At 40.5% G+C, this 23,543-nt stretch overlaps 1 protein-coding gene across 1 annotated transcript in view; it reads left to right on the top strand.

Annotated features, from left to right (window-relative positions):
• Positions 1-23,543, top strand: part of slc8a2a (solute carrier family 8 member 2a) — a 34,371-nt gene continuing 10,828 nt past the window's right edge. The window contains exons 1-3 of the mRNA XM_066658988.1: positions 1-136; positions 21,251-21,585; positions 22,283-22,420. Coding sequence (XP_066515085.1) covers positions 21,298-21,585; positions 22,283-22,420 — 426 coding nt within the window. The 5' untranslated portion in view covers positions 1-136; positions 21,251-21,297. The remainder of the gene's footprint in view (positions 137-21,250; positions 21,586-22,282; positions 22,421-23,543) is intronic.

The raw sequence follows: 23,543 nt of genomic DNA, 5'->3' as shown, positions 1-23,543 counted from the left end.
CGGAAGGAGGGAGAGAGCGAGGGTGAGAGAGAGCAAGATTCACATCCAAGGAAGATGAGAGCTGAGGAAGCTGCTGGACGAGATGACCACTAGCTTGAACTCTGAGTGATGCTCGCTGACCCTCTGTAGAAAACAGGTGAGTGGGACGTAACTGACCATCTCTACCTCTGTAACACTTTAGCAGGGCTGGTCTTGCTTCATGCACCAGGGACACAGTGCGCGTGCTGGTAGTCAATAAAGTGAGGACCACGGTGAGGTGTGTGACGGTGCTGAATGTTGTGGCTGATCTGATCAGACCGACAGCTGTGAGTTTAAAAGCATGCAATTTTCTTGGACTGCTTTTATCCCCATGCAAATTAGGGGTTTGTTTCAAAGCATGTTGTACCACGTGACCCAAAACGACCTGGTGGGTAGACCACAAAGCAGGATTTCTCAGGTTAGCCAGATAACTTGAGGCTAACTTTGAGGATTGTCCATTTAGAAATAGCCCTCAAGTCTTTCCCTATTGCACAGTTTGAATCTTGTATTAAATTTTCTGAATAAACCGATACATCCAGCTTTCTGGAATGACCCTAGCTTGACTACAGTGCTTCTAAACTGTATGCATGGATGTCACATGGAAAGGAAAGTGCGCGCGCCTCTCTCCGAAGGTAAACAGCATGCATGCATAAGCCAACATGAACACGCGGGTATAAGCAGCGGAAAATGCGTGCACTCATGTCCAAATGTCCGGCGCATAGTATTCCAGCAGATGCACGCGCACTGTCCACGGGCACATGCGCGTGCGTTGTGCCCCGGAATGCTTGCAGACGCGAGCTTATAATAATTATTGATAAAGGCAGTTGCACGTATTTGGACGCGCTCTCCGTGCTGCTGTTGACCCGGTCTGGCTGAGCGCGCGCGGGGTAGATGTGTAATGACTCGTGGCTCGGTGTCTCTTTATTATTTAGCAGCTGCTGAAAGTGTCCCTCTCCCCTGCACGTGCTGCCACGGTTTCTGTTAGCGTTCAATATTTGTTCTGAAGTGGTTTGCTCGTTTGGGAAGGTTTTGCAGCAGATATAGGAACATTGCTGTGAGAATTGATGGCATTCGGGCGTCTGGTCAGGTGAGGTCATGTTAGAAGTTGGGTGATTAGTTCTGGGTCATAAAAACTCATCCCAGAGTATTGTATGACGCTCCAATAGTCCAGGGAACACAGTTCCATTGCTCCACAGCCTAGTGCTGGGACACCTTGAGCACAGTGACCTTAAGCCTGTGTGTAACTGCTGCACAATATTAAAGCTTTGGAGAGTATTGCTTTAAAGGCTGTGTAAAAAATGCCAAACAAATAAATGAATAAATAATATATATTTTGTTTCATCTTGATAAATGTAATCGATATTCAGTGAACATGAGATATTTAAAACAACACTAAAATTTGGTATTTTTTACCTCTGAGCTCCCCAACAGATGAGTGTAACTCGCTTTTACAGCACTGTACTGACATCAAAGGAGAGGAGGATAGAGCGGTTGTGGTTCCCTACCCTCATACAGAAGTAACATAACACAGTTTCTGCAGTGCTGAGCCCAGATTATTAGTGACAGAGGCTTTGTTCTTCCTATTACAGCTCAGTGGAGCATCACAATGATTTTGAAGCTTTGATTTTAAAGCAAAATATTCTACCCAGTGTTATTTTAACCACCCATGTAAAAACACCCACTACACACATTTACCCCCAACAGTTTCCATCCCAATGTTGATGAAGCACCTTGTAAGGCTCTGGAACATCTTTCTACCTCAGAGCTGCAATCTCTTGGTCAAAGTCTTCGTCCAGGGGCATCGGAGCTGATTAAACAGTAATCCAGCTCATGCATTTGGAAAAGGTGTTGTCTTTCGAAATGGAAAAAAAAGAAACTGAATATTTTGTTACATCAGTTGGCGTCCTTTAATGACAAACTGTACATGTGTGACCATTTCTCTTGTCTGCCAGCATTGGTTGAACTGGCGTATATCTGCAGGTAGAGTTCATCTGAGGTTCAATCTGATCCATCCCAAACACACTCAGTGATTAGCTCTGGGCTCTGGGGCGGGCAGCCCATTATTCTGAGAACATTAGCGGCTGCTTTGCTTGTGTTGCAAATTCTTTTTATTTTGTGTCTATTTTTGTTTCTCGGTAATGCATTCTCTCCAGCTTCACATTCTTTCAGACCCACCAGTGTTGAGTTTTCCTCACAGTGGAAGGAGGGTCACAAACAACTGTGGCTAAAAGCAAAAGTTTGCTGAAAGTTGTTTAACTGTTAGGGTGGTGCAGCAGGTAGTGTCGCAGTCACACAGCTCCAGGGACCTGGAGGTTGTGGGTTTGATTCCCTGTCTGATTGACTGTCTGTGAGGAGTTGGTGTGTTCTCCCCGTGTCCGCGTGGGTTTTCTCCGGGTGCTCTGGTTTCCTCCCACAGTCCAAAAACACATGTTGGTAGGTGGATTGGCGACTCAAGTGTGTGTGTTGCCCTGTGAAGGACTGGTGCCCCTTCCCGGGTGTATTCCTGTCTTGTGCCCAGTGATTCCAGGTGGGCTCTGGACCCGCCGCGACCCTGAACTGGATAAGCGCTTACAGATAATGAATCAATGTTTAACTGTTTTGGTGCAGGTCTTTTTCAGTTGTTAGGAGTCATGGGAGTTAGGAGTTTCTCTGTATCTTTTAATGTTGTGAACTCACTGTGGTGTAACCCCTAATGGCACATCAAAGAAAATTAATTTGGTAAAATATTTGTACCTAATTGATTTTACTTATAGATTTTTTTGAAGTTTAATTCATTCATAAACCAAGTACAGATGTTTATTTAGTTTTTCTAGTTAAAACTTCATTCATTCATTGTCTGAAACCGCTAGCATACCTAGAATCACAGGGTGCAAGGTGGGAACTCCTTTGCAGGGTGACACACACTCACACATTCACTCACACCTATGGACACTTTGGAGTAAGCAAGTCACCTACCATTGTGTTTTTGGACTGTGGGAGGAATCCAGAGCATCAGGAGGAAACCCATGCAGGCACAGGGAGAACACAACAAACTCTTCACAGACATTCATGGGTCGCAAACCCACAACCTCAGGGCCATGGGGCTGTGTGTCAGAATAACTAACTGTTGTACCACAGAAAAACTGAAAAATTACAGTTTCTTTTACTAGTAATTGGCTGTTAGACCTGTCTATCAAAACCTCATAGCTCCCCCCTCCCCCATTTTCCCGATACTGTTTGAGTGTCTGTGCTAAAGTTAACAACTGCATCCCAATAAAGATATTTTTACATTTCTGAGCTGTAATGGGTATAAATCAAGATATCTGTGTGTTTTTTACAGTTACCATCAGAGAAATATTTACTGTTATCATCTTTTCCTGTTCATGAAAAGTTTTTGGAGATACATGTTTTAATCCAACAGTTATAACAGATGATATTCAACTTGCCTTCCAGACAAGAGAATTTAATGGAATTTTACAGCCCCTGAGAACTCATTTTGAAATGTAGATTTATTTTTGTATAATTCAAAACTTGGGTGTTATGTGAAACGTTAAGCAAAGTTTAAATAGAAAACACAAGACAGAAATATAATATAGCTTTCCTCAAAAAATCTCACTCTCTGAGAACATTGTGGGCATGGTCCAGCACGCTAATGGCCATGCATGGCTGACAGGTCTCTATCACTGGAGAAGAGAATGCTGTTTATGTTACCATGGCAGCACAAAGCCTTAATGCAGAGCAGTTGCGGGTATTTATTTTTTTTTTTTGTATGAACGAGATATCTTCTAGGGTGTCTCCAAATCGGTGCTTCTCCCCACTGCTACTCTGCTGTACTGCCGACTGAGTGTAGCTGTTATGCCTGCTGCTACTTGCATCTCTAGCAGAATTAAACATGGCACACTAAAATACACACCTAGCTCGTTGTGAGCATATATTACTGTTTTGATAGCCATAGTGTTCCAGTCTTGATATCTTGCTGGGTGGACTGCTGTGAGTCTGTGTGCTTTTATAAACTTAATGGACATTCAGTTAAATCTAAGCTGTTAGGAAGAAAACTCCCTCCCCATAGCTTGGCGAATAGCTGGATAGCTAGTTTGCTAACTAAGATGGTTCCTAAGCTTTAGCTCACCAGTCTCACCAGAGGAGGTCAGGGTCAGTGTTGTATATAGAGAGAGTTGTGGCCACTCTATTGACCCAATGGACCAGTTTTTATAGCAATGGCAGATCATGGAGCCTCTTAATAGTTTCCTGAAGTTAGTGGCAGACACCAGCAGCTCCATAAATTTTCAGCAAAACAGATGCTAGTGGGATGCGCATTTAAAGTTTAAGCCTGTTAAAGAATGATGTTTTATGTTATCAGCACATCTATATTCAATTAACATGTGACCTCCAAGCTTTTTGAACTTCTGTTGGGGCAAGTCTCCCTCTGTGTGGCTCTGGTCAGGGTAATACTGACATAAGCATTACTCACTTTTAGGACTGCCCATTCTACATCTCAGGAAAGATTCATCATATTTCTGTTTTGTGTTTTTTATTTAAACTTTGCTGAATACTTCACATACAAAGCTTAGCATTTAACCAAAAAAAAAATCAAAATGAGTTCCCAGGAGCTTTAAAGCACAAAATACAAAAAAGCTCTATCTTTAAATGAAAATTTTAGCAAATAACAACTTATACAAGACATATATTTCTGATATTGTATTGACGGTTAGTGTGTACTTACCCTCAGCTAAACTTATAAAAATAAAGGGGCTACAAAGGGTTATTTGATGCCATAGAAGAACCATGTTTGTTCAGGATGATGTGAGTGTGAAGAAAATTTTAAAGTTTTAACTCACTCAAGTTTCTATAAGGTTCTTTAAGGCACTGAATGTTCTTTACCCATATAAATATGTTAGCAAAAATGTTTCTTCATTGGTATCGTACAACAAACCCATTTTATCACCTTTAAGAATGTACATATATATTTTGGGTGCTAGCTCTAACTTTTAATATAGAATTATGCATTTTTTTAAGCTTGTTTGCCTTTAACTTACCATTGATAATTGATTGTCTAATTCAGGGTCGAGGTGGGTCCGGGGCCCACCCAGAATCTCTGGGCGCAAAGTAGGAATAAACCCTGGAGGGGGTGCTAGCCCTTCGCAGAGTGACATACACTCAATCATCCACACCTATGAACAATTTTCATTGTAGCCAATCCACCTACCAATGTATTTTGGACCATGGGAGGTACTGGGAGGACTCAGAGGAAACCCACACGGACATGGGGAGAACACACCAAAATCCTCACAGTGGGGCTGAAGTCACACAAGTGGGGCTGAAACCGTGCCTCCCCGAACACACCATGTGGTCTTCTAATTGTATATCTATGCAAATGTAGTTTCAATGTGCAATACCTATTCCCTTCTGTTTCTCTCCTGCTCATCATCCAACACACACCTTACTCATAGCCCCCCTGCCCATACACACACACAGACATAAACACATGGTGCAGTTAATCCCGGTGTTGTGAGCGGGTGACGGTGAGGTATCAGTTCTGTAACAGGCCACACTGGAACCTAAAACTCAGTGTGTGTTCGGCTCTAACAGCACATCACTAAGCTGTGGGGGGGCTACTGTATAGTGCATGCGCACACACACATGGTAAGAGAGAGAGATACTAATCATCCCCCAAACTGAAACTCATTGGCACACAATATGTCCTGCTATGAGACTTACTAAACTCTATCTCCCTCTCTGACTCTCACTCTTTCTGTCACACACAGCTCTATGTCAGTTCCTTCTTCTTGATGTCCCCTTTCTCTTTTTTCTTGGTTCTTTGGTTCTCTCTCTCTCTCTCTCTCTCTCTCTCTCTCTCTCTCTCTATTATCAGTAACACTGGAGCTGAAGTGCATGTTGTCTTATTTGCATAATTGTGGCCTGTTTCTTAGTGGAAGAGAACCCCCCCCCAACCCCCCCCCCCTCTCTCTCTCTTACAGATGAAAGATTCCTGGATTAGTATGGCCTGTTAAATGTGAAAATAAATCAAATCAATTATTTTAATTTTAAAAGGAAAGTTCTACAGCAAATATAATTTCCCTTTGTCCTAAATATATTTCATGGGATACAGTACATTGTAGTTCTATAATTACAGATTCTGTTGCTCAGTATACACTTATCCTGTTCTTAAAATAAGTTGTTTAGTCCAGGACTACGCTTAAACCCTGTCCAAGAAACCATCTCTGTACACTAGAAGAGTAACACTCATTTATCAAAACCTAATTGAGATTAAAAAGGGAGAGCCCCATTAGAGTGGACCATAGTCCATTAATGTGGCACTGATTCGTCTCTAAAAGCTGTATTTCAGAGTCAGAAATCTAAGATCAATTCCATAATGGTGTACCTGACAAAGACTCTGCAGCTCTCTGAAGGCCGACTCTCTCTCAGTGGAGCATTAGGAATGTTCGGGAGAACATTTTCCTTTAGGAAAGGGTAGGGCTTTATTTGGACATCTGAAAGCTCTTATTGATCTGTTGTGGCCATTAGGGTCGGAGTGGAAAATGTACTTGCTGAATTTAATTTTAAAGACTTCCTTGCTTGGGAACGCATTTATAGATCTGTATGAAATACTTGCTAGAGTTAGGGTTAGTCTAAGTAGACTCCAGCAGGTTCAGGCCAATGCGTGCACACTTTTTTGTTTTTTCATAGCATTTGGCTAATCAGCATTTCAATTATTTTAGGTGTTTTTGTGATTATATGTCCATTGGGCTATCTATATATGATAGGTTTTAGACTAAATTAATGTAGCATTTGACCAAATATAGATACTAACAGGTTAAATATTTCACAGACTATATGGCTTTGGTGAGCAAATGCTTTCTGTCAACACCCCAAAAATAGAGATTAATAGACAGTTAATATATGGGAGCTTTATTTGTATGTTTCAGCGATATAGGCAAGAATAAAACTTTAACACTAACAGGAATAAAATGAGCATAAATATTAAGCTTTAAGCTAAAACAATTTTGAGTGCATAACTATTCACTTGGTAACTCTTACACATGTGTGTACTTTAACCGGTGAGACATTACTCATACATTAGCAATAATAACCTTCTCTGAGTAGTGATATTCATGGCCAAAATAAAAAGCACATAATGGCATTGTCTTACTGCTCATCCAATCAAACATCAGTGGCCTGCAGTCAGAACCCTCTCGCTTATGCAGGTCTCCAGTTAAATTAAATCCAGTCAAAACGGTCAATTTCTGCTGCTGTTCTCTTTTCTGCAACACCAGCAGATCACATTTGGAACTTACACAACAACAGCAAAGCAAGACAGACCAGTAAACACTACCCCAGTGACACCCAAACTCCAGAAATCCAACCTCTCCACATTAAGGCCAACAGAGTCAGCTACATCCTGCAAGTTAGTGACGCTCCAAAAGATTTAAGATTACAAACAGCTTTCGACTTCTCTTTCTGCTGTTGTGGAACTGTGTTCACATAAGTGATGGAGCTCTAGCCAATGCCACTGGGATGAGAAGAATCATCTAGAACAACAGATCATCTAATATTCTGATGTCAACCAAATCCTGACTGAAGCATGACATTTCCATATAATTATCTTGAAGGTCTCGTGTCCCCAGAGCATTTCTGTACCAGTCTAAACTACAACCTCATCCAACATTTCTTCTGAAATGAGGTGTAATTACCAGGAGGTTTCTCCCTTCACATCAGTGACAGCTCCCACTCTTCTGGGAAGGCTTTACTCTAAGTTGGACCATTTCTGGTTTTATGGACTTAATGGAATTCAGCCAGGAGAGCATTAGTGAAGTCAGGAACTGATATTAGATGATTATTTAATTCATCTAATGGATTTAGTTCATCCGTTCATCATTCCTGAGGATATATTTCCACAACACTAGACTTGGTATGGAGCATGGTGACTTAAAGCCCTTCATTTTGTCTTTTGTATTAATTCTCCTCTATTTATACTTGTCACGACTTGGTGTAGGGAAACTAGGATGCTGGGCAGGGCGACACACACGCACATATTCACCCACACTTGTGGAAATTTGTGAGAAGCCATTCCACCTCCCAATGTGTGTTTTGGGACTATAGCAGGAAACCGGCGCACCCGCCGGAAACCCACACAGACACAGGGAGAACACACCACACTCCTCACAGTCAGTCACCCAAAGAAACCCAGGCAGACACAGGGAGAACACATTACACTCCTCACAGACAGTCACCTGGAGGAAACCCACACAGACACAAAGAGAACATGCCACACTCCTCACAGACAGTCACCCGGAGGAAACCCACGCAGACACAGAGAGAACACGCCAAACTCCTCACTGACAGTCACCTGGAGCGGAGCTTGAGCTCACAACCACAGGACCCTGAAGCTGTGTGATAGGGACACTACATGTTGCGTCTGCCCTCTTCTGGATTAATTTCCCTACAATGGTGAACTCAATAGTGAGTAAGGTAGGGAATAGTGAATAGGGAGCCATTTTGGACACAACAAGAGTCATTGGGTACCTTAAATAACCATAAATACCTGAAATACTATAAATACCCAGTGCTGTGATATGTATTCCCTTTCTCCTGGCTGTTGTATGAAAGGTAGCTGTAAGTATTTGTGACTGTTTGTGAAAGAGAAGCTGTTTGTACGCTGAGACTTAACGGGCAGCCAGCTGGACTGTTTATCTGTTTACTCGTCCAATTATGTCATTTACAAAGTTTTTCAGGTGTCACCTTCCAATAGAAGCTGCGTATAAAATATAAATGTGCGTCTGTCAGATGATTTGTGTTTTGGGAATGTGTGTGTACCCTTGTGGGTGTGTGTGTCTGTGTGTGTGTGTGTGTGTGTGTGTGTGTTGGCTCATTGTCTTGCTGCAGTGTTGAATATTGCATAATGTCCGTGTTGTGGCGAAAGGCAGTTGAAGTTGAGACTGCAGCTCCTTCTAGAGTGACCGTATCGCACTGGTCAGAGAAAGTGGCAGGTGTAACACACACCACAGGACCCGAGCTCCCTCTGTCTGACCAGCTTAATTTGTGTGTGTGTGTGTGTGTGTGTGTGTGTGTTCTTCTGTATTTATCTCATTGTCTGTCTGGAAGTTAATTAGCCTGACTGTGTGTGTGTGTGTGTGTGTATGTGTGCATTTGTCTCTGTTTGATGTTTAATCTTGAGCATGTGTTTTTGTATGTGTTTGTGTATTTTTCAGTGTTGAGCTTATTACCGAAAACAACAGATTAATCCAATACAGGTCTACACTACATGTGGAAAGAGTTGTTGTGCAGAACTAATAATCTAATATCAGCACCTGAGCTCACTAATGCTGTAGTGGCTGAGTGCCATCAAATCCTCACTGAAATGTTCTGACGTCTTAGTAGAGCCCTCCTAGAAGAGCAATGGCTGTTACTGCAGTAAATAGGGTTAATACCATTTGTTTGATTAGAAATGTGTTGGCCATTTTTTTGTCCTTTGTACATTTGTCTATCAGTCTGCAGTTGATCTTGTCTTCCTTATGTGTTTCCTTTCTTCCGTTAACCTTTCTGTTATTTCTCTAATGGCACAGGTCCCTCGTAATGATCAGATACATGCTGTAGTCTGATCTCAGAATGGCAGCAGCTGTACTATTGCACGGATGAATGAATGAATGAACTGGTGAAGAAATGGGGTTATGGAAGGGACAGTTGACATGCGTGATGTTTGTGTGTTTGTGTATGTGTGCTTGAGAGAGAGTTAGGCATGTGTGCTCACTATGAATAATAAGTGTTTTCAAGCAGTGCCTCTTAACCATTTCCACATTTTGACAGTATTTGAGTGAATATATTTAACAAAAAAGTGATAATCCTTTATTTTTCCATCACTCTCCTCCTTTAAGGAACCACATACCTCATTTCTTATTACTGATTTTTTTCAGTGTTAATTGTTTTCCTGATCTAACACCTGATTTAACCCATGAAAGACCTGATAATGAGCCGATGAGCTGAAACTGCAGCATTAGAGAAAGCACTTTGTGTGGAGTGCTGCAGCCTGCACTCTGACACCACTGATCCTGAGCCAAGCGTGTCTAACATTAGCAAGCTCCAATTAACCAGATGCTTTAAGTAACATTAGCCTGATTTCTCAAACTGAAGTCAAGGCTGAAACAGTCTCATTAATCGAGTTCTACCGTGAAATGTGTGCACACCAGTTCTTCTCCAACATATCTTTGGAATGTAATGCAAGTTTCAAATGTCTATGTTTTAGTTGTAGATTTGCCTTAAGTAGCATTAAAAAAACAAACTCCAATGGCAGTCTCCAATGGCTTCTGTATCGCAATGGTAATATTTAGAATGCATTGACATGTATACTTATATTAAGTTCTATATAGTGCACCACAAAGGGAACAATGTGACAAGAATATACATGGAAAACATTATAACCTTGATGTTAAAGCAGAAGTATTAGCTTAATGCCAATGCTGGTGAAAAAACAAAAGCAAAAAGTAACTAACTAATTAATGAAATAAATTGTTGCTCTCCAATGAAAAACACACACACACACACACATTCATTCATTCATTCATTCATTATCTGTAACCGCTTATCCAATTCAGGATCGCGGTGTGTCCAGAGCCTACCTGGAATCATTGGGTGCAAGGCAGGAATACACCCTGGAGGGGGCGCCAGTCCTTCACAGGGAGACACACACACACACACATTCACTCACAAACTCACACCTACAGACACTTTTGAGTCACCAATCCACCTGCAACGTGTGTTTTTGGATTGTGGGAGGAAACCGGAGCACCGTGTGACTGCGACACTACCTGCTGTGCCACCGTGCCACACACACACACACATATATATATATTGTATATATATATACTGCTCAAAAAAATAAAGGGAACACTTAAACAACACAAAATAATGTGAAGTCAATCACAGACAGTTAGGAAGAAACACTGCTTGTGAATCAATTTCACCTGCTGTTGTTCAAATGGAACAGACAACAAGTAGAAATAAGAGGCAATTAGCAAGACAACCCCTATAAAGGAGTGGTTCTGCAGGTGGTGACCACCGGCATTTTCTCTGTTCTCATTCTTTCTGGCTGATGTTTTGGTCACATTTTCATTTTATCAGTGTTCTCATTCCTAGTGGTAGCATGAGACAGAGTCTACAACCCACAGAAATTGCTCAGGTAGTACATCTCATCCAGGATGGCACATCAATGCGAGCTGCAGCAAGAAGGTTTGCTGTGTCTGTCATCACAGTGTCCAGAGCATGGAGGAGATACCACGAGACAGGCCAGTACACCAGGAGTCATGGAGGTGGTTGTAGGAGGGCAACAACCCAGCAGCAGGACAGCTACCTCCTCCTTTGTGCAAGGAGGAACAGGAGGAGCAGTGCCTGAGCCCTGCAAAATGACCTCCGGCAGGCCACTAGTATCCATGTTTCTGCGCAAAATGTAAGAAACACTGTGCAGGGTGATTGGCATTTGCCAGAGAACACCAAGACTGGGAGATTCACAATTGGCGCCCTTTGCACACTGAGCACATGTGACAGACGTGAGAGAGTCTGTAGATGCCATGGAGAACATTCTGCTGCCTACAACATCCTTCAGCTTGACCGGTTTGACAGTGGGTCAGTAACGGTGTGGGGAGGCATTATTTTGTTCTAGCCAGAGGTACCCTGACTTCCATTAGGTACCGGGATGAGATCCTCAGACACATTGTGAGACCATATGCTGGTGCAGTGGGCCCTGGGTTCCTTATGATGCATGACAATGCTAGGTCTCATGTGGCTGAAGTGTGTTAGCAGTTGCATGATGAAGGCATTGATGCTATGGACTGACCTGCCCTTTCCCCAGACCTGAATTTAATCGAGAACATTTGGGACATCATGTCTCTTTCCACCCACCAACGCCATGTTGCACCAAAGACTGTCCAGGAGACTACATACACTACTGAGCCTCATTTTAACTTGTCTTGAGAAAATTCAATTGAAGTTGGATCAGCTAGTAATTTGATTTTCCACTTTAGTTTTGAGTATGATTACAAAGCCAAATCTCCATGGGATAATAATTTTGATTTACATTGATAATTTTTAAGTTGTTCTCAACGCATTCCACTATGTAATGAATAAACATTTTCAACTGGAATATTGCATTCATTGAGGTCTATAATGTGTTATTTTAGTGTACCCTTTATTTTTTTGAGCAGTATAGCAGTATAGTTCAGTTTAGCAGTATAGTAGAGCAGTATATTTTTTTGAGCAGTTTAGTTTCATATATATATATATATATATATATATATATATATATATATATATATATATATATATATATATATATGTATGCTCCAGTGTGGTCCACATTTTTATATATACCAAACTATAGATTTCTCAGTTTGAAGAATGGATGTAAGGGTGAAGCCTTTCTCCGTAGTGTAGTGGTGAGGTCTCTCTACAGTATGAGCCTACTCATTCATTCATACATTGTCTATAACTGCTTATCCAGTTCAGGGTCACAGTGGGTAAGGAGCCTACCAACATTTGTTTTTTGGACTGTGGGAACCTGGAGCACCCAGTGAAACCCACACCGACACAGGGCGAACACACCACACTCCTCACAGCCAGTCACCCGGAGGAAACCCACGCAGACACAGAGAGAACACACCACACTCCTCACAGACAGTCACCCGGAGGAAACCCACACCGACACAGGGCGAACACACCACACTCCTCACAGACAGTCACCCGGAGGAAACCCACGCAGACACAGAGAGAACACACCACACTCCTCACAGACAGTCACCCGGAGGAAACCCACACCGACACAGGGAGAACACACCACACTCCTCACAGACCACAAACCCCAGGTCCCTGAAGCTGTGTAACTGCGACACTACCTGCTGCGCTACCGTGCTGCCATGAGCCCAGTCATATTTACATAAGAAAAGATGACCACAAAGGCAGTGATGGCATATGTGATACCAAAGCCAAAGTACAAATGTTGGTTTAATGAATACAGTTACAGTGAAGAACACCTGACTACAATGAGATTGTCTCAGAGTCACTGCTGAGTGCTGAAAGCATTATTAAAGCTTTTCTAGGGTGCACTTGTTCTCAAAAGGTTTAGAGATATTTTCACCACAGAGAATAATATTTCAAAACACAATTTTCACTCATATGCTCACACCTGTTGTCATGTTGCACACACCCATTTACAATGACAAGGCAGCTGTTCTAGAAGTACACTAAAAAAATTAACAGCAGCCTGATTTTGGTCTGGACATCTGTCCTTGATTCTAGATAACATCATTTTTTTAGAAACCACAGGAGCTAAGTTAGAAATATTTTACCGTATTGGGATGTATGCAGTGATTAAAATGATTACTTCAGCACCATGCTGGAAGAAAGGATGAAATTAGTGAAAAGTTGTGCAGGGGTAAGATGAGCAGAAATGTATTGAAAGTACGTAACTTAATTCAGGATGTTTCCTATCAGTTTAACAGCTCTTTATATAAAAGTGTTTCTGTAGAAGTTCATCTCAGTGGGTATTTTGCACCATCTGGGGATAAACTGATCTTACTAACAGTTATATATAAATATTTTTATATAAAGCTAATGTAAACAACACAAAACCAACTAAAATACAATGTACATTTTATTTTATTTATTTATTTACCTAATTGTTTGCATTTCTGAAACAGTTTGCTGAACCCCAAATTTGTACATTCTCAAGATTTTAAAACTGGTGTTGACCACCCCTCCTATGTGATTCTACTTTCAAAGGAGAAAAGATGGGTGGCTGCAGAATGTTTGGTCACATGACATTAAAATGCCTAGTTGACAAGATACTTGGGAAGAGTTCACTTACCCACTGTCTCATACCCCACTCATCCCTACAACTTAAACAATCAATGCACTATTACACAATGTGCTTCCATGCTAAAAATAGCATGAAATGATTTTAAAATATGTATGTTTGTGTGTGTGTGTGTGTGTGTGTGTGTGCGAGTGTGTGTGTCAGGCCTGTAGAAACCAGCCTTTACAACCACTCTAAACAAATTAGCAGAGCACAAAGAGCACAGTGAAGTGTGTCACTACATGAACTGAATGGGAGTAAGACCCAGTTCCAGTCCTAGATAATGGTTTTGTGTTGTCTGCACACTAACACCTTTAATTCAGTCCAGTGTTAAATTATTAAGATACCCATAGAACTGTACAGAAACAAAGCAACTCAGTGGATGTTAGCTCATAATGGACATCATCATATTTTATTCATTTGTTTATATTGATTTAATTTTTTCCCTGTTCCATCTTATATAGTTACTGGTTATTATTTGTTTTCCAATGTAGATATATCATGTTTCTCTTCTTCGGCAAGGTTTCTGGCTTTGCAGGATGTCTGGGACATAACATCATGATCTGGCATCAGATTTAGGCAGCAAAGAAGAGGGTAAGGATCTACATGTCATTTCCTTAGATTTAGTTAATGCATTTGGCTCTGTGCCTCACAAACTTCTAGGAGCCAGATAAGGTTACTAGGCTGGTTAAAGCTTATTTTGAGGATATTCTGTTCTGCTTTAGTACATGGAAATTTGTTACATCATGGCAGCGATTAGAAATGGGTATAATGGCTGGATGTATGATTTCACCATTAGCGTTTACGATGGCAATGGAGCTAATACTTAGGGGTTCTAAGTGGGCTGTAGCAATAAAATTGTTAGGTTTGTGCATGAGGGGCAATGTTTTCAACAATGTGCCTAGGGTATATATATATTGGTAGATGGGGTGATGCACAAAATTGGAAATTGCTGGTGGACACAGGTAAAAAAAACTGAAGGTCCCAGAGTACACTGCAATAACTACACTGAGGTCAGATATGGTGCTGTACTCTGAAAGTAAACTGATTTCATAGAGTTCACAATTCCATTTGAGGATGCAGTACATGAAGCATATGAAAGGAAGAAGCTGAAATACACAGACTTGGCAGCTGAGTTGTGGGAACGCAAGAGGCAGGCACATGTAAAACCGGTGGAGATAGGTGTTAGGGAATTTGTAGCCACCCCTATGCTTATGCAGTTTGGCTTCAGGGGCCGGAAACTAATGGCAGCTTTGAAAGATTCATCAGAAACAGCTGAAAGGTCTAGACAGGGGTTGTGGATAAGGAGAGCACAGACTAGTAGGGGAAATGCACTGTAGAGGTGCTGTGGTGGTGGTAGGTGTGGTAGCACGTAAAGATCACATGGAACTGGTGGCACTGAGCATGAATTAACGGTGCCAGTGGAGCTAGGTATGGTCTAAGTCACAGGAGAGGCCTGTGTGATGGTTAAGGGTAAGGTACGACTGTTAAGCTAGCTCAGAGGGGGGTGAGTCTGGGACAAGAAACTTCACTGTTGAGCCTTCCAGAGGTGTCTGATGAGGGGATGTGCCTTCTTGATGACACCTGTGAAGAGCTAGTGATGGTGGTTTTGGTAGTCATGGGCTGGGCTCCGTGTGTAACTTTAGTTGTTAAGAATAGCAGGTTGCTTACTGGATCATAAACGGCCACAGCAACCTTAGTAGGTAGGTGGATACTAGTACACCTAAATGTTGCTAGATGTTGCTGGTTGCTTATTGGATCATAAACGGCCACAACGACCTTAGTGATTAGGTGTAGGAACAACAGGATTATAACAACAGGCTATAACAGGATTTTTTGTAGCTGCAGGTAGGAAGAGATTGGGGTGGGCCCTAATAATCTTATCTTGTGTATGGTTATAATAAAGTTATTATTCAGTTTCTAGCTTATTCTTGGGATAACCAGGTATTTAGCCTAGGAATAACCAAGTAATGACAGACATTAAAAAAGGCACTTTGAATTTATTTACATTTTTTACTTCAAATGTTTGCATAGAATTAAATCATCTTCATTCAGAGATTTGAGTAACATGCTCATTCTCCAATTAAGCCTATATCTCTGGATGTAGATGATATAATTTCATGAAATCCTTTGTTTTAAAAATGAAGTAAATTAAAAGTCATTTCTTTAGCTACTACCTAGCTATGCCCTAGCAACTACCTGGAGCACCATACTAATTTTTAACAAAACCCAAACAACAAACTATAATATCATAGACACCCTTTAGCAACTACCATATCAACTGTTTAACATCATCCTAGCAACCACTTAAATACACAAGCAAAAATGACTACCATAATCTTAACAACCAGTGAACACCAGGTGCTAGCATGGAGTAAGAGATGAAGAGAGAGATTGAATGGAGAGAGCCGGTGAGATTTTAGAGCAGTGACCCTGATATCAGATCAGTGTGCACGTTTGTGTGTGTCTATGTGTATGCGTGTTCGCCAGGACACTGAGTGCTAGGGCTCAGTTACAGACCCATGTGTGTTCGGTTTACAGACACACTTAAAAACTATCACTGGGCTTTGTTTTTATAAATGCCAGATCAGTGATGTTCAAACAAGAACTCAATGGACTGCTAATCATAAAATCCCTTTTAGACCTGTCCAGAGGAGCTATATGTGTTAATGCTGTATCAGTTGTGTCAAACGGCCTCGTGCCTAAACCACGTGGAACATTTCCAGCTGTGTGTTACATGTGTAAAAAGCATAATGCCAAATTATGTCCAGATCCAAACATGTTCCAGAATTCATATGTGAAAATACTTTATAATACTCTTAAAGGTGATTTTAATCTATTTTTTATCAAATACAGAGAATGAATTCTCACCATTTGCTTCTCTGCAGTAGGTTAGCGAGCTGGAAAAAAAACTCTGGTGTTTATACACAGCCCTGGCTTTGTCCTAAATTGCTCAGGCCTTCTCTCTGTGTGTGTGTGGCTAGCGGAGAAATGGCATCTAGTGGCTCTTGTGTGGTGGAGAGACCTCCAAACATTGAAAAGCATAAAAAGGGCTGAGGAAGTTGCTCTATTCCTGCTCCATAGGTGGGTAACACTGACTTATTTGTGCTGTTTCGGGAGTATTACTGAACCTGGAACTTTCCAAGAAAGTAAAAGTCAAAGTGCAGCATACAGCTAAAGATACAAATGAGTTTCTATGGTAATTCAAATAGTAAATAAACCTTACAGACAAGTTAAACTTCAGCCAAATACAAACAACAATCTGCATCTTACTCAAACACGCTTAAATGTGCTCCTAAATAAAAACAACCTGAAAGGGGACTGTGTTTTGCTGTGAAAACAGTAGTTCTCTAGAATCCTGTATGTTGTCTTTAATGTATTAATATCCATGCTAGGCCCCTGAATGTGTCCTTTCATAGCTACTGCTGCTAAGTTGGAACTGTTGCTAAGTGTTTCGGATTGAGCCTGTTGAGAAAAATGTTTACCGTTTGTAAAATACATAAGTCAGTATTATACAGATGTTCTTGCTAAGACTTACCTTGGTTGTGGCTGGTACAACAGCAACAATTTTTTATATTGAATAGAGAAAACAGGCTTAGATCTTGACTTTCTTATGCAGGCAGTCCGCAGTCTGTCGAGATACAGAAATGTGGTAGTGAATGAGCCCTAGTTGTGGCTGGTGATGATGATTGAATGATTATTGCTGTCAGGACTGTGTGCTGATTGGTTGATTAGGTGAAAAGCAGACTGCTGATTGGTGAAATAATCAAAAGCATGAGGACAGAGAGAGACAGAGAGAGAGAGAGAGGGTTTCACTGTGTAACATTACTGTTGTTATCTGTGCACGTGTGTGTACATGTGAGTGATTAGTAATGTATGGAGTGTAAGACAGATACTTGGATGCACACACATGAACACATATTGAATGGGGCTGCTGTAGCTCTAAACTCAACTACTTTCAGAGGAACTCAATTTTCAATCTTTGCGGCATTGCAAGGAACGTCGATACCACACTGCTCCTGGGTTTGCCCCTCACTTCAAGTCACTGTCTGTGAGACTTGTGGTGTGTCTGCATGGGTTTCCTCCCACATTTAACAAACACAAGTTGGTAGCAGTTGACAGGCTCTGGACTCACCAAGACCCCTGACCACATTAATTAGTTACAAAAGATGAATGGAAAATTCATTTTATTTTATGATACTAACATTTTTTAGATAATATGCAATAAGTGCACTATGGACTTGAAGGTCATTTCAGAGTCAGATCTCATAAATATTATTAATTTGCCCCTGTGCAGGATATCAAACAACAGATTAATTAAAAGTGAATGTCTCAGATTCCTATAAAGCCTGTTTTTAGAGCAGAGTGTGTTGGAGATTTAGATGCTGTTTTCTGCCATCTACATGAGTAATCACTCCATTTGGTTTTTACAGCCTCTTTTCTATTTCTATTCTTTCTCTGTAATTTTTTTTTTGCTGTTTTCCTTAGCTGTCTCTCTTTTATCACTTCTGTATTCTTTTTTTACTGCTTATGCCTTTCTTTTCAACAATTTATTAAATTCCACTTGTTGTCTTCTTCTCTCTCTTTCTCTCGCTCTCACTCTTGCTCTCTGTAACTTTTTCTCCTGTATTCCCCTTAGGTAACCCACACACTTTGTCACCCTCTCAACTGTGTGTGTGTGTGTGTGTGTGTGTGTGGTGTGTGTGTGTGTGTGTGTGTGTGTGTGTGTGTGTAATATTAACCGGTTAAAGGTGTTAACTCCCCCTAAGTCGTGAGGACCTGGTGTGTAAACCAATCTGACCAATCACTTATCACCAACACTGACGGACAGAGACAGTGTCACCGTGGTAACCTGATAGCCTAAGACACACACACACAAACACACACACACTTGTACATTCACACACTTGATGCTAATATAAAGCTGTACATTCACATCTAATGGCAAACACCCATTAAGCTCAATATTGTCCCTTGGTTTGTGCTATGTGTGTATGTATTTCATCTGTATTTTTTATGCCGTGTGTCTCTGTGTGTCTGTGTGTGTGTGTGTGTGTGTGTGTGTGTGTTTGTTGTAGTAACAAGCAATTTTAATACAATTGCCTGAATCGTTTCTTTTGCATTGTTTTGAAAGGAGATTGGAGTAACCCCCACACTAAACACCATTAGTATTAATACTTTATCTGATGATTTATTCATTCATTCATTCCATTCACTAATGTTTAAGATTCAGTGATTCAAACATTGATTCACTTATTATGAAGAAGTGTTGAGGAACGTGTGTGTGTGTGTGTGTGTATGTTGAGTTATTTTTGTGGGTGGGTAGTGTTACAGTGCAGGTAACCATAGCAGAGCTTGGAAAGTGAAATATGACCCACAGTGTCCAACCATCGACTTACGGTCCTTCTTTCAATCTGTACCACACAAACATGCACATGCATACGCGCACATAAACACACACACACACACACACATATATATACAAATACACTCACACAAAACCCTGTCCCCATCACACATACACACAGATATAGTCACAGAGATGCAGATACACAGAGAGACACAGTCTCACAAACAATACACAGTGCTCTGAATATTTTGGCATAACCTGAACTGACACTGTGTGTCCCTTTTACGCAATGTACTACAGGTGGCCTATATCTGATTTATACTCGTAGCTTTAACTGAAGTTACAAGGATAATATAGCTACAAATAGCTACAATTAATGTAAGTTGTCCTAGGGTAATAAGGACTGTAGTGATGTTCTGTGGTAAATATGTCAAACAGGATAATGTGGTTGGGATATATATATATATATATATATATATATATATATATATATATTTATTTATTTATATATATATATATATATATATATATATATCCCAACCACATTATCCTGTTTATATATATATATTTATTTATATATTTTGGTCATCGTATATTTCTGGTTCTTGTTTTTTATTGTTATAGTAATAATGTTATTTAGTGTCATTCTACAGGGTGGGCCAATTATGTGGATAGACCTTAATAAAGTGGGAATGGTTGGAGATATTAACTTTCTGTTTGTGGCACATTAGTATATGGGAGGGGGGAAAACTTTTCAAGTTGGGTGGTGACCATGGTGGCCATTTTGAAGTCGGCCATTTTGGATCCAACTTTTGTTTTTTCAATTGGAAGACGGTCATGTGACACATCAAACTTATTGAGAATTTCACAAGAAAAACAAAGATGTGCTTGGTTTTAACGTAACTTTATTGTTTCATGAATTATTTACAAGTTTCTGACCACTTATAAAATGTATTCGAAGTGCTGCTCATTGTGTTGGATTGTCAATCCAACCATATTCTCCCAATCTTCACACACTGATAGCAACACCGCAGGAGAAATGCAAGCACAGGCGTCCAGTATCCGTAGATGAACAGTTTCCTGGAAAGTGGATTGGTCGTCGTGGGCCAGTTGAATGGCCCCCAAGGTCTCCCAATTTGACCCCCTTAGACTTTTATCTTTGTGGTCATCTGAAGGCAATTGTCTATGCTGTGAAGATACAAGATGTGCAGCACCTAAAACTACGGATACTGGAAGCCTATGCTAGCATTTCTCCTGCGGTGTTGCTATCAGTGTGTGAAGAGTGGGAGAAGAGGGTTGCATTGACAATCCAACACAATGGGCAGCACTTTGAACACATTTTATAAGTGGTCAGAAACTTATAACTCATGAAAGAATAAAGTCAAGCACACCATTGTTTCTCTTGTGAAATTCCCAATAAGTTTGATGTGTCACATGACCGTCTTCCCATTGAAAAAACAAAAGTTGGATCCAAAATATCCAACTTCAAAATGGCTGCCATGGGCAACACCCATCTTGGAAATTTTCCCCCCTCCCATATACTAATGTGCCACAAACAGGAAGTTAATATCACCAACCATTCCCGTTTTATTAAGGTGTATCCATCTAAATGTCCCACCCTGTGCAGTGATTAGCATGATGCTAATAAAATGTCATTTCCTCAGAAGCATTCAAAGCTGGCCATAATCTCTAATAGATTTCATTTCATAGTTTCTGACAATAAAGTATACTGTTCCCACTATATGATTATATGAAAGAATGAATGAGGTTATTTTAGTGTTGGTGTTGGTTTAGCTGATCCCCTAGTGTGGTCATGGTGGTTGTATAAAGTAAACAATTTTTTTTATTTTTTATTTTTTATTTTTTTTTTTAGCAGTGGTTATTTATAAATGTTAAATAAAATAAAATAAAATAAAAATTATATTGAATAAAACAAAGATTTCTAGGTGGTTACTGTTTTTGGCTATATGATGTCCCTTTGTATTAATAGATGGCTGCATAATTTTTTATTGTATAACACAATGGCAGTAAATACTCTTGTACTACTCTATGTCTTTCTCTAGGAGAAGACTCTCTCTCTCTCTCTCTTTCTCTCTCTCATTCTCTGGTCATGGCTCGTCCCTTGCTTACCCCCTTCGCTCTCTCTCTGCTGCTATGTGTGGAGGGGGCTTTGTGCAAGGGGAACAGTAGCAGTGCTGATGGGTCCAAACGAAGTTGCAGTGAGAAGGTGAAGTGCAATTCTGGGATTCTGCTTCCTGTTTGGCTTCCCCAAAATCCCTCACTCCCTGAGCAGGTCGCCAGGGCCATCATCTACTTTCTAGCAATGCTCTACTTCTTCCTGGGTGTCTCCATCATCGCTGACCGCTTCATGGCTGCCATCGAGGTCATCACCTCACAGGTGAACCACAATTCAATGCCCCTTTCACACATGCACGTTCATCCATAAATGTTCCAGAGTTTACCCGAAAGAGTGGTATGTGTGAACACAACCACATGCAACAGGATCTTACCTGGACTTTATCGTCCTCTCGCCCCAGTAAAGACACTGGGTAAAGTTAGAGTTGGCACATATGAGAATGGGGCAGAAAATGTTCTGGAGTTTCTCCTGCATGTGCAGAAAAGGCTCTGTGCCACTCCTAAAGCAGGTGCAGAAAATCCCCTGCTGTGAACTGCATGTGTTAGAAACAACTCTGGGACATCTCCAGACCTGATAAATAGGAGTTTCTCTAGAAATTCTCATACATTTCTGTTACATTTCTAAATATGTAAAAGAGCAAGTCCCATTTCACATACCAAGAACAGCCATAATTTATTTTAACATGGCTAGTTTCCTATCATGCCCTCCCGTTATCTCTTAGAATTGTTAGTGTGCCTTTAAGAGTTATACAAGTAAACAAGCTTTGTTTTGATTGGCTCACCTACAGTGGGTGTTACAAAAATTCCAGTATTAATATGGAACAAACTGTTACATTTCTGAAAAAAAATATATATATATATCAGAAAGAAAAATGATTGGAGTGAAAAATGTGTGAAAATGATTAAAGGTTGTGTTGTGAAGGGATGTTTAAGTGTGTGTGTGTGTGTGTGTGTTGTAGGAGAAACAGGTGACAGTTACCGGTGTGAATGGAGAGAAGACAGTGACAACGGTGCGGATTTGGAATGAAACCGTCTCCAATCTGACATTGATGGCTCTTGGATCCTCAGCACCAGAGATACTGCTGTCAGTTATAGAGGTACACACACATACCCATGCACAAACACACACACACACACATACACACACACACACACTCTTGATCGGCCTAAGGTCATCTTCTGCAGAGATGTCAGTTTTAGAGGCACGTATGCATACGCACTTTATGCCCCAAGGTCATCTGCGTTTAAGATACTGTCAATCACACACACACACACACACACACACACACACACACATACACACACTTACTGTAATGTACTAAATAATCTATGTCTTCTAAATCTGAGATAAGGTCAGTCACAAAACTGTTTTGGGTTTCCTATAAATCTGTAATAGGTTTTCTATAAACATATTATTATTATTATTACTATTAAAAGTGTGTTATTAAAGATAATTGACCATTTGCAAAACAACAAAACACACAGCTCTCAGCCAGTCATATTCATCTCTAAATGCTACTCTGTTAAGCGAAGTAACCACACACAAAAACATTAACAAACCACACCACACATAAACCCATTAACAAGGCTAAAAACCACACACATACAATGACTAAATAGTTTATTTTCATTGGAGGAGGATTTAAATCAATTTTTTAACATACATTTTAATATCATGCCTAATGGAGTCTAATGCTAGGATTATATGTATTTTCTCATTTAACTGAAAAGACCCTTTCCCCACATTCTGCAATCTTTGATCCAACAGCAGTAATGCTTTGACATGAATTCATTCATTAATTTTTCTACATTTTAACACAGAGCACCTTCCTCAGACATTTCCCAGACTGCTCACTTGGTCACACTTTTCATAGGAATGTAATATATTTCTGACCACTGCTGGAAAACGTGGTCTATATAAAGAGTCTAAAACAGTACACACCTGTGCTCACACACACACACACACACACACACACACAGAGGCACCCATAGCTCTCTGAGAATTTATTAAACTCTCGTTAACTGCAATGAGATAGAGATCTATGATCTATCTACTCATTAACACGAAATGAGCTTAATCAAATCTAGGAGTAGGGTATTCTATGCTTCTCAGTGGAATGGTGCTTTTCCTCTGCCAATGATCAACTCTCTCTCTCTCTCTCTCTCTCTCTCTCTCTCTCTCTACACTTTTAAAACTAATTCTTTCAATGAATAAGTTTT

Source organism: Hoplias malabaricus, chromosome 2 (assembly GCF_029633855.1).
Source record: "Hoplias malabaricus isolate fHopMal1 chromosome 2, fHopMal1.hap1, whole genome shotgun sequence".
In the NCBI taxonomy this organism is placed as follows: Eukaryota; Metazoa; Chordata; class Actinopteri; order Characiformes; family Erythrinidae; genus Hoplias; species Hoplias malabaricus.
The sequence above is the reverse complement of the archived record's forward strand: the minus strand, read 5'-3'. Positions and strand labels throughout refer to the sequence as shown.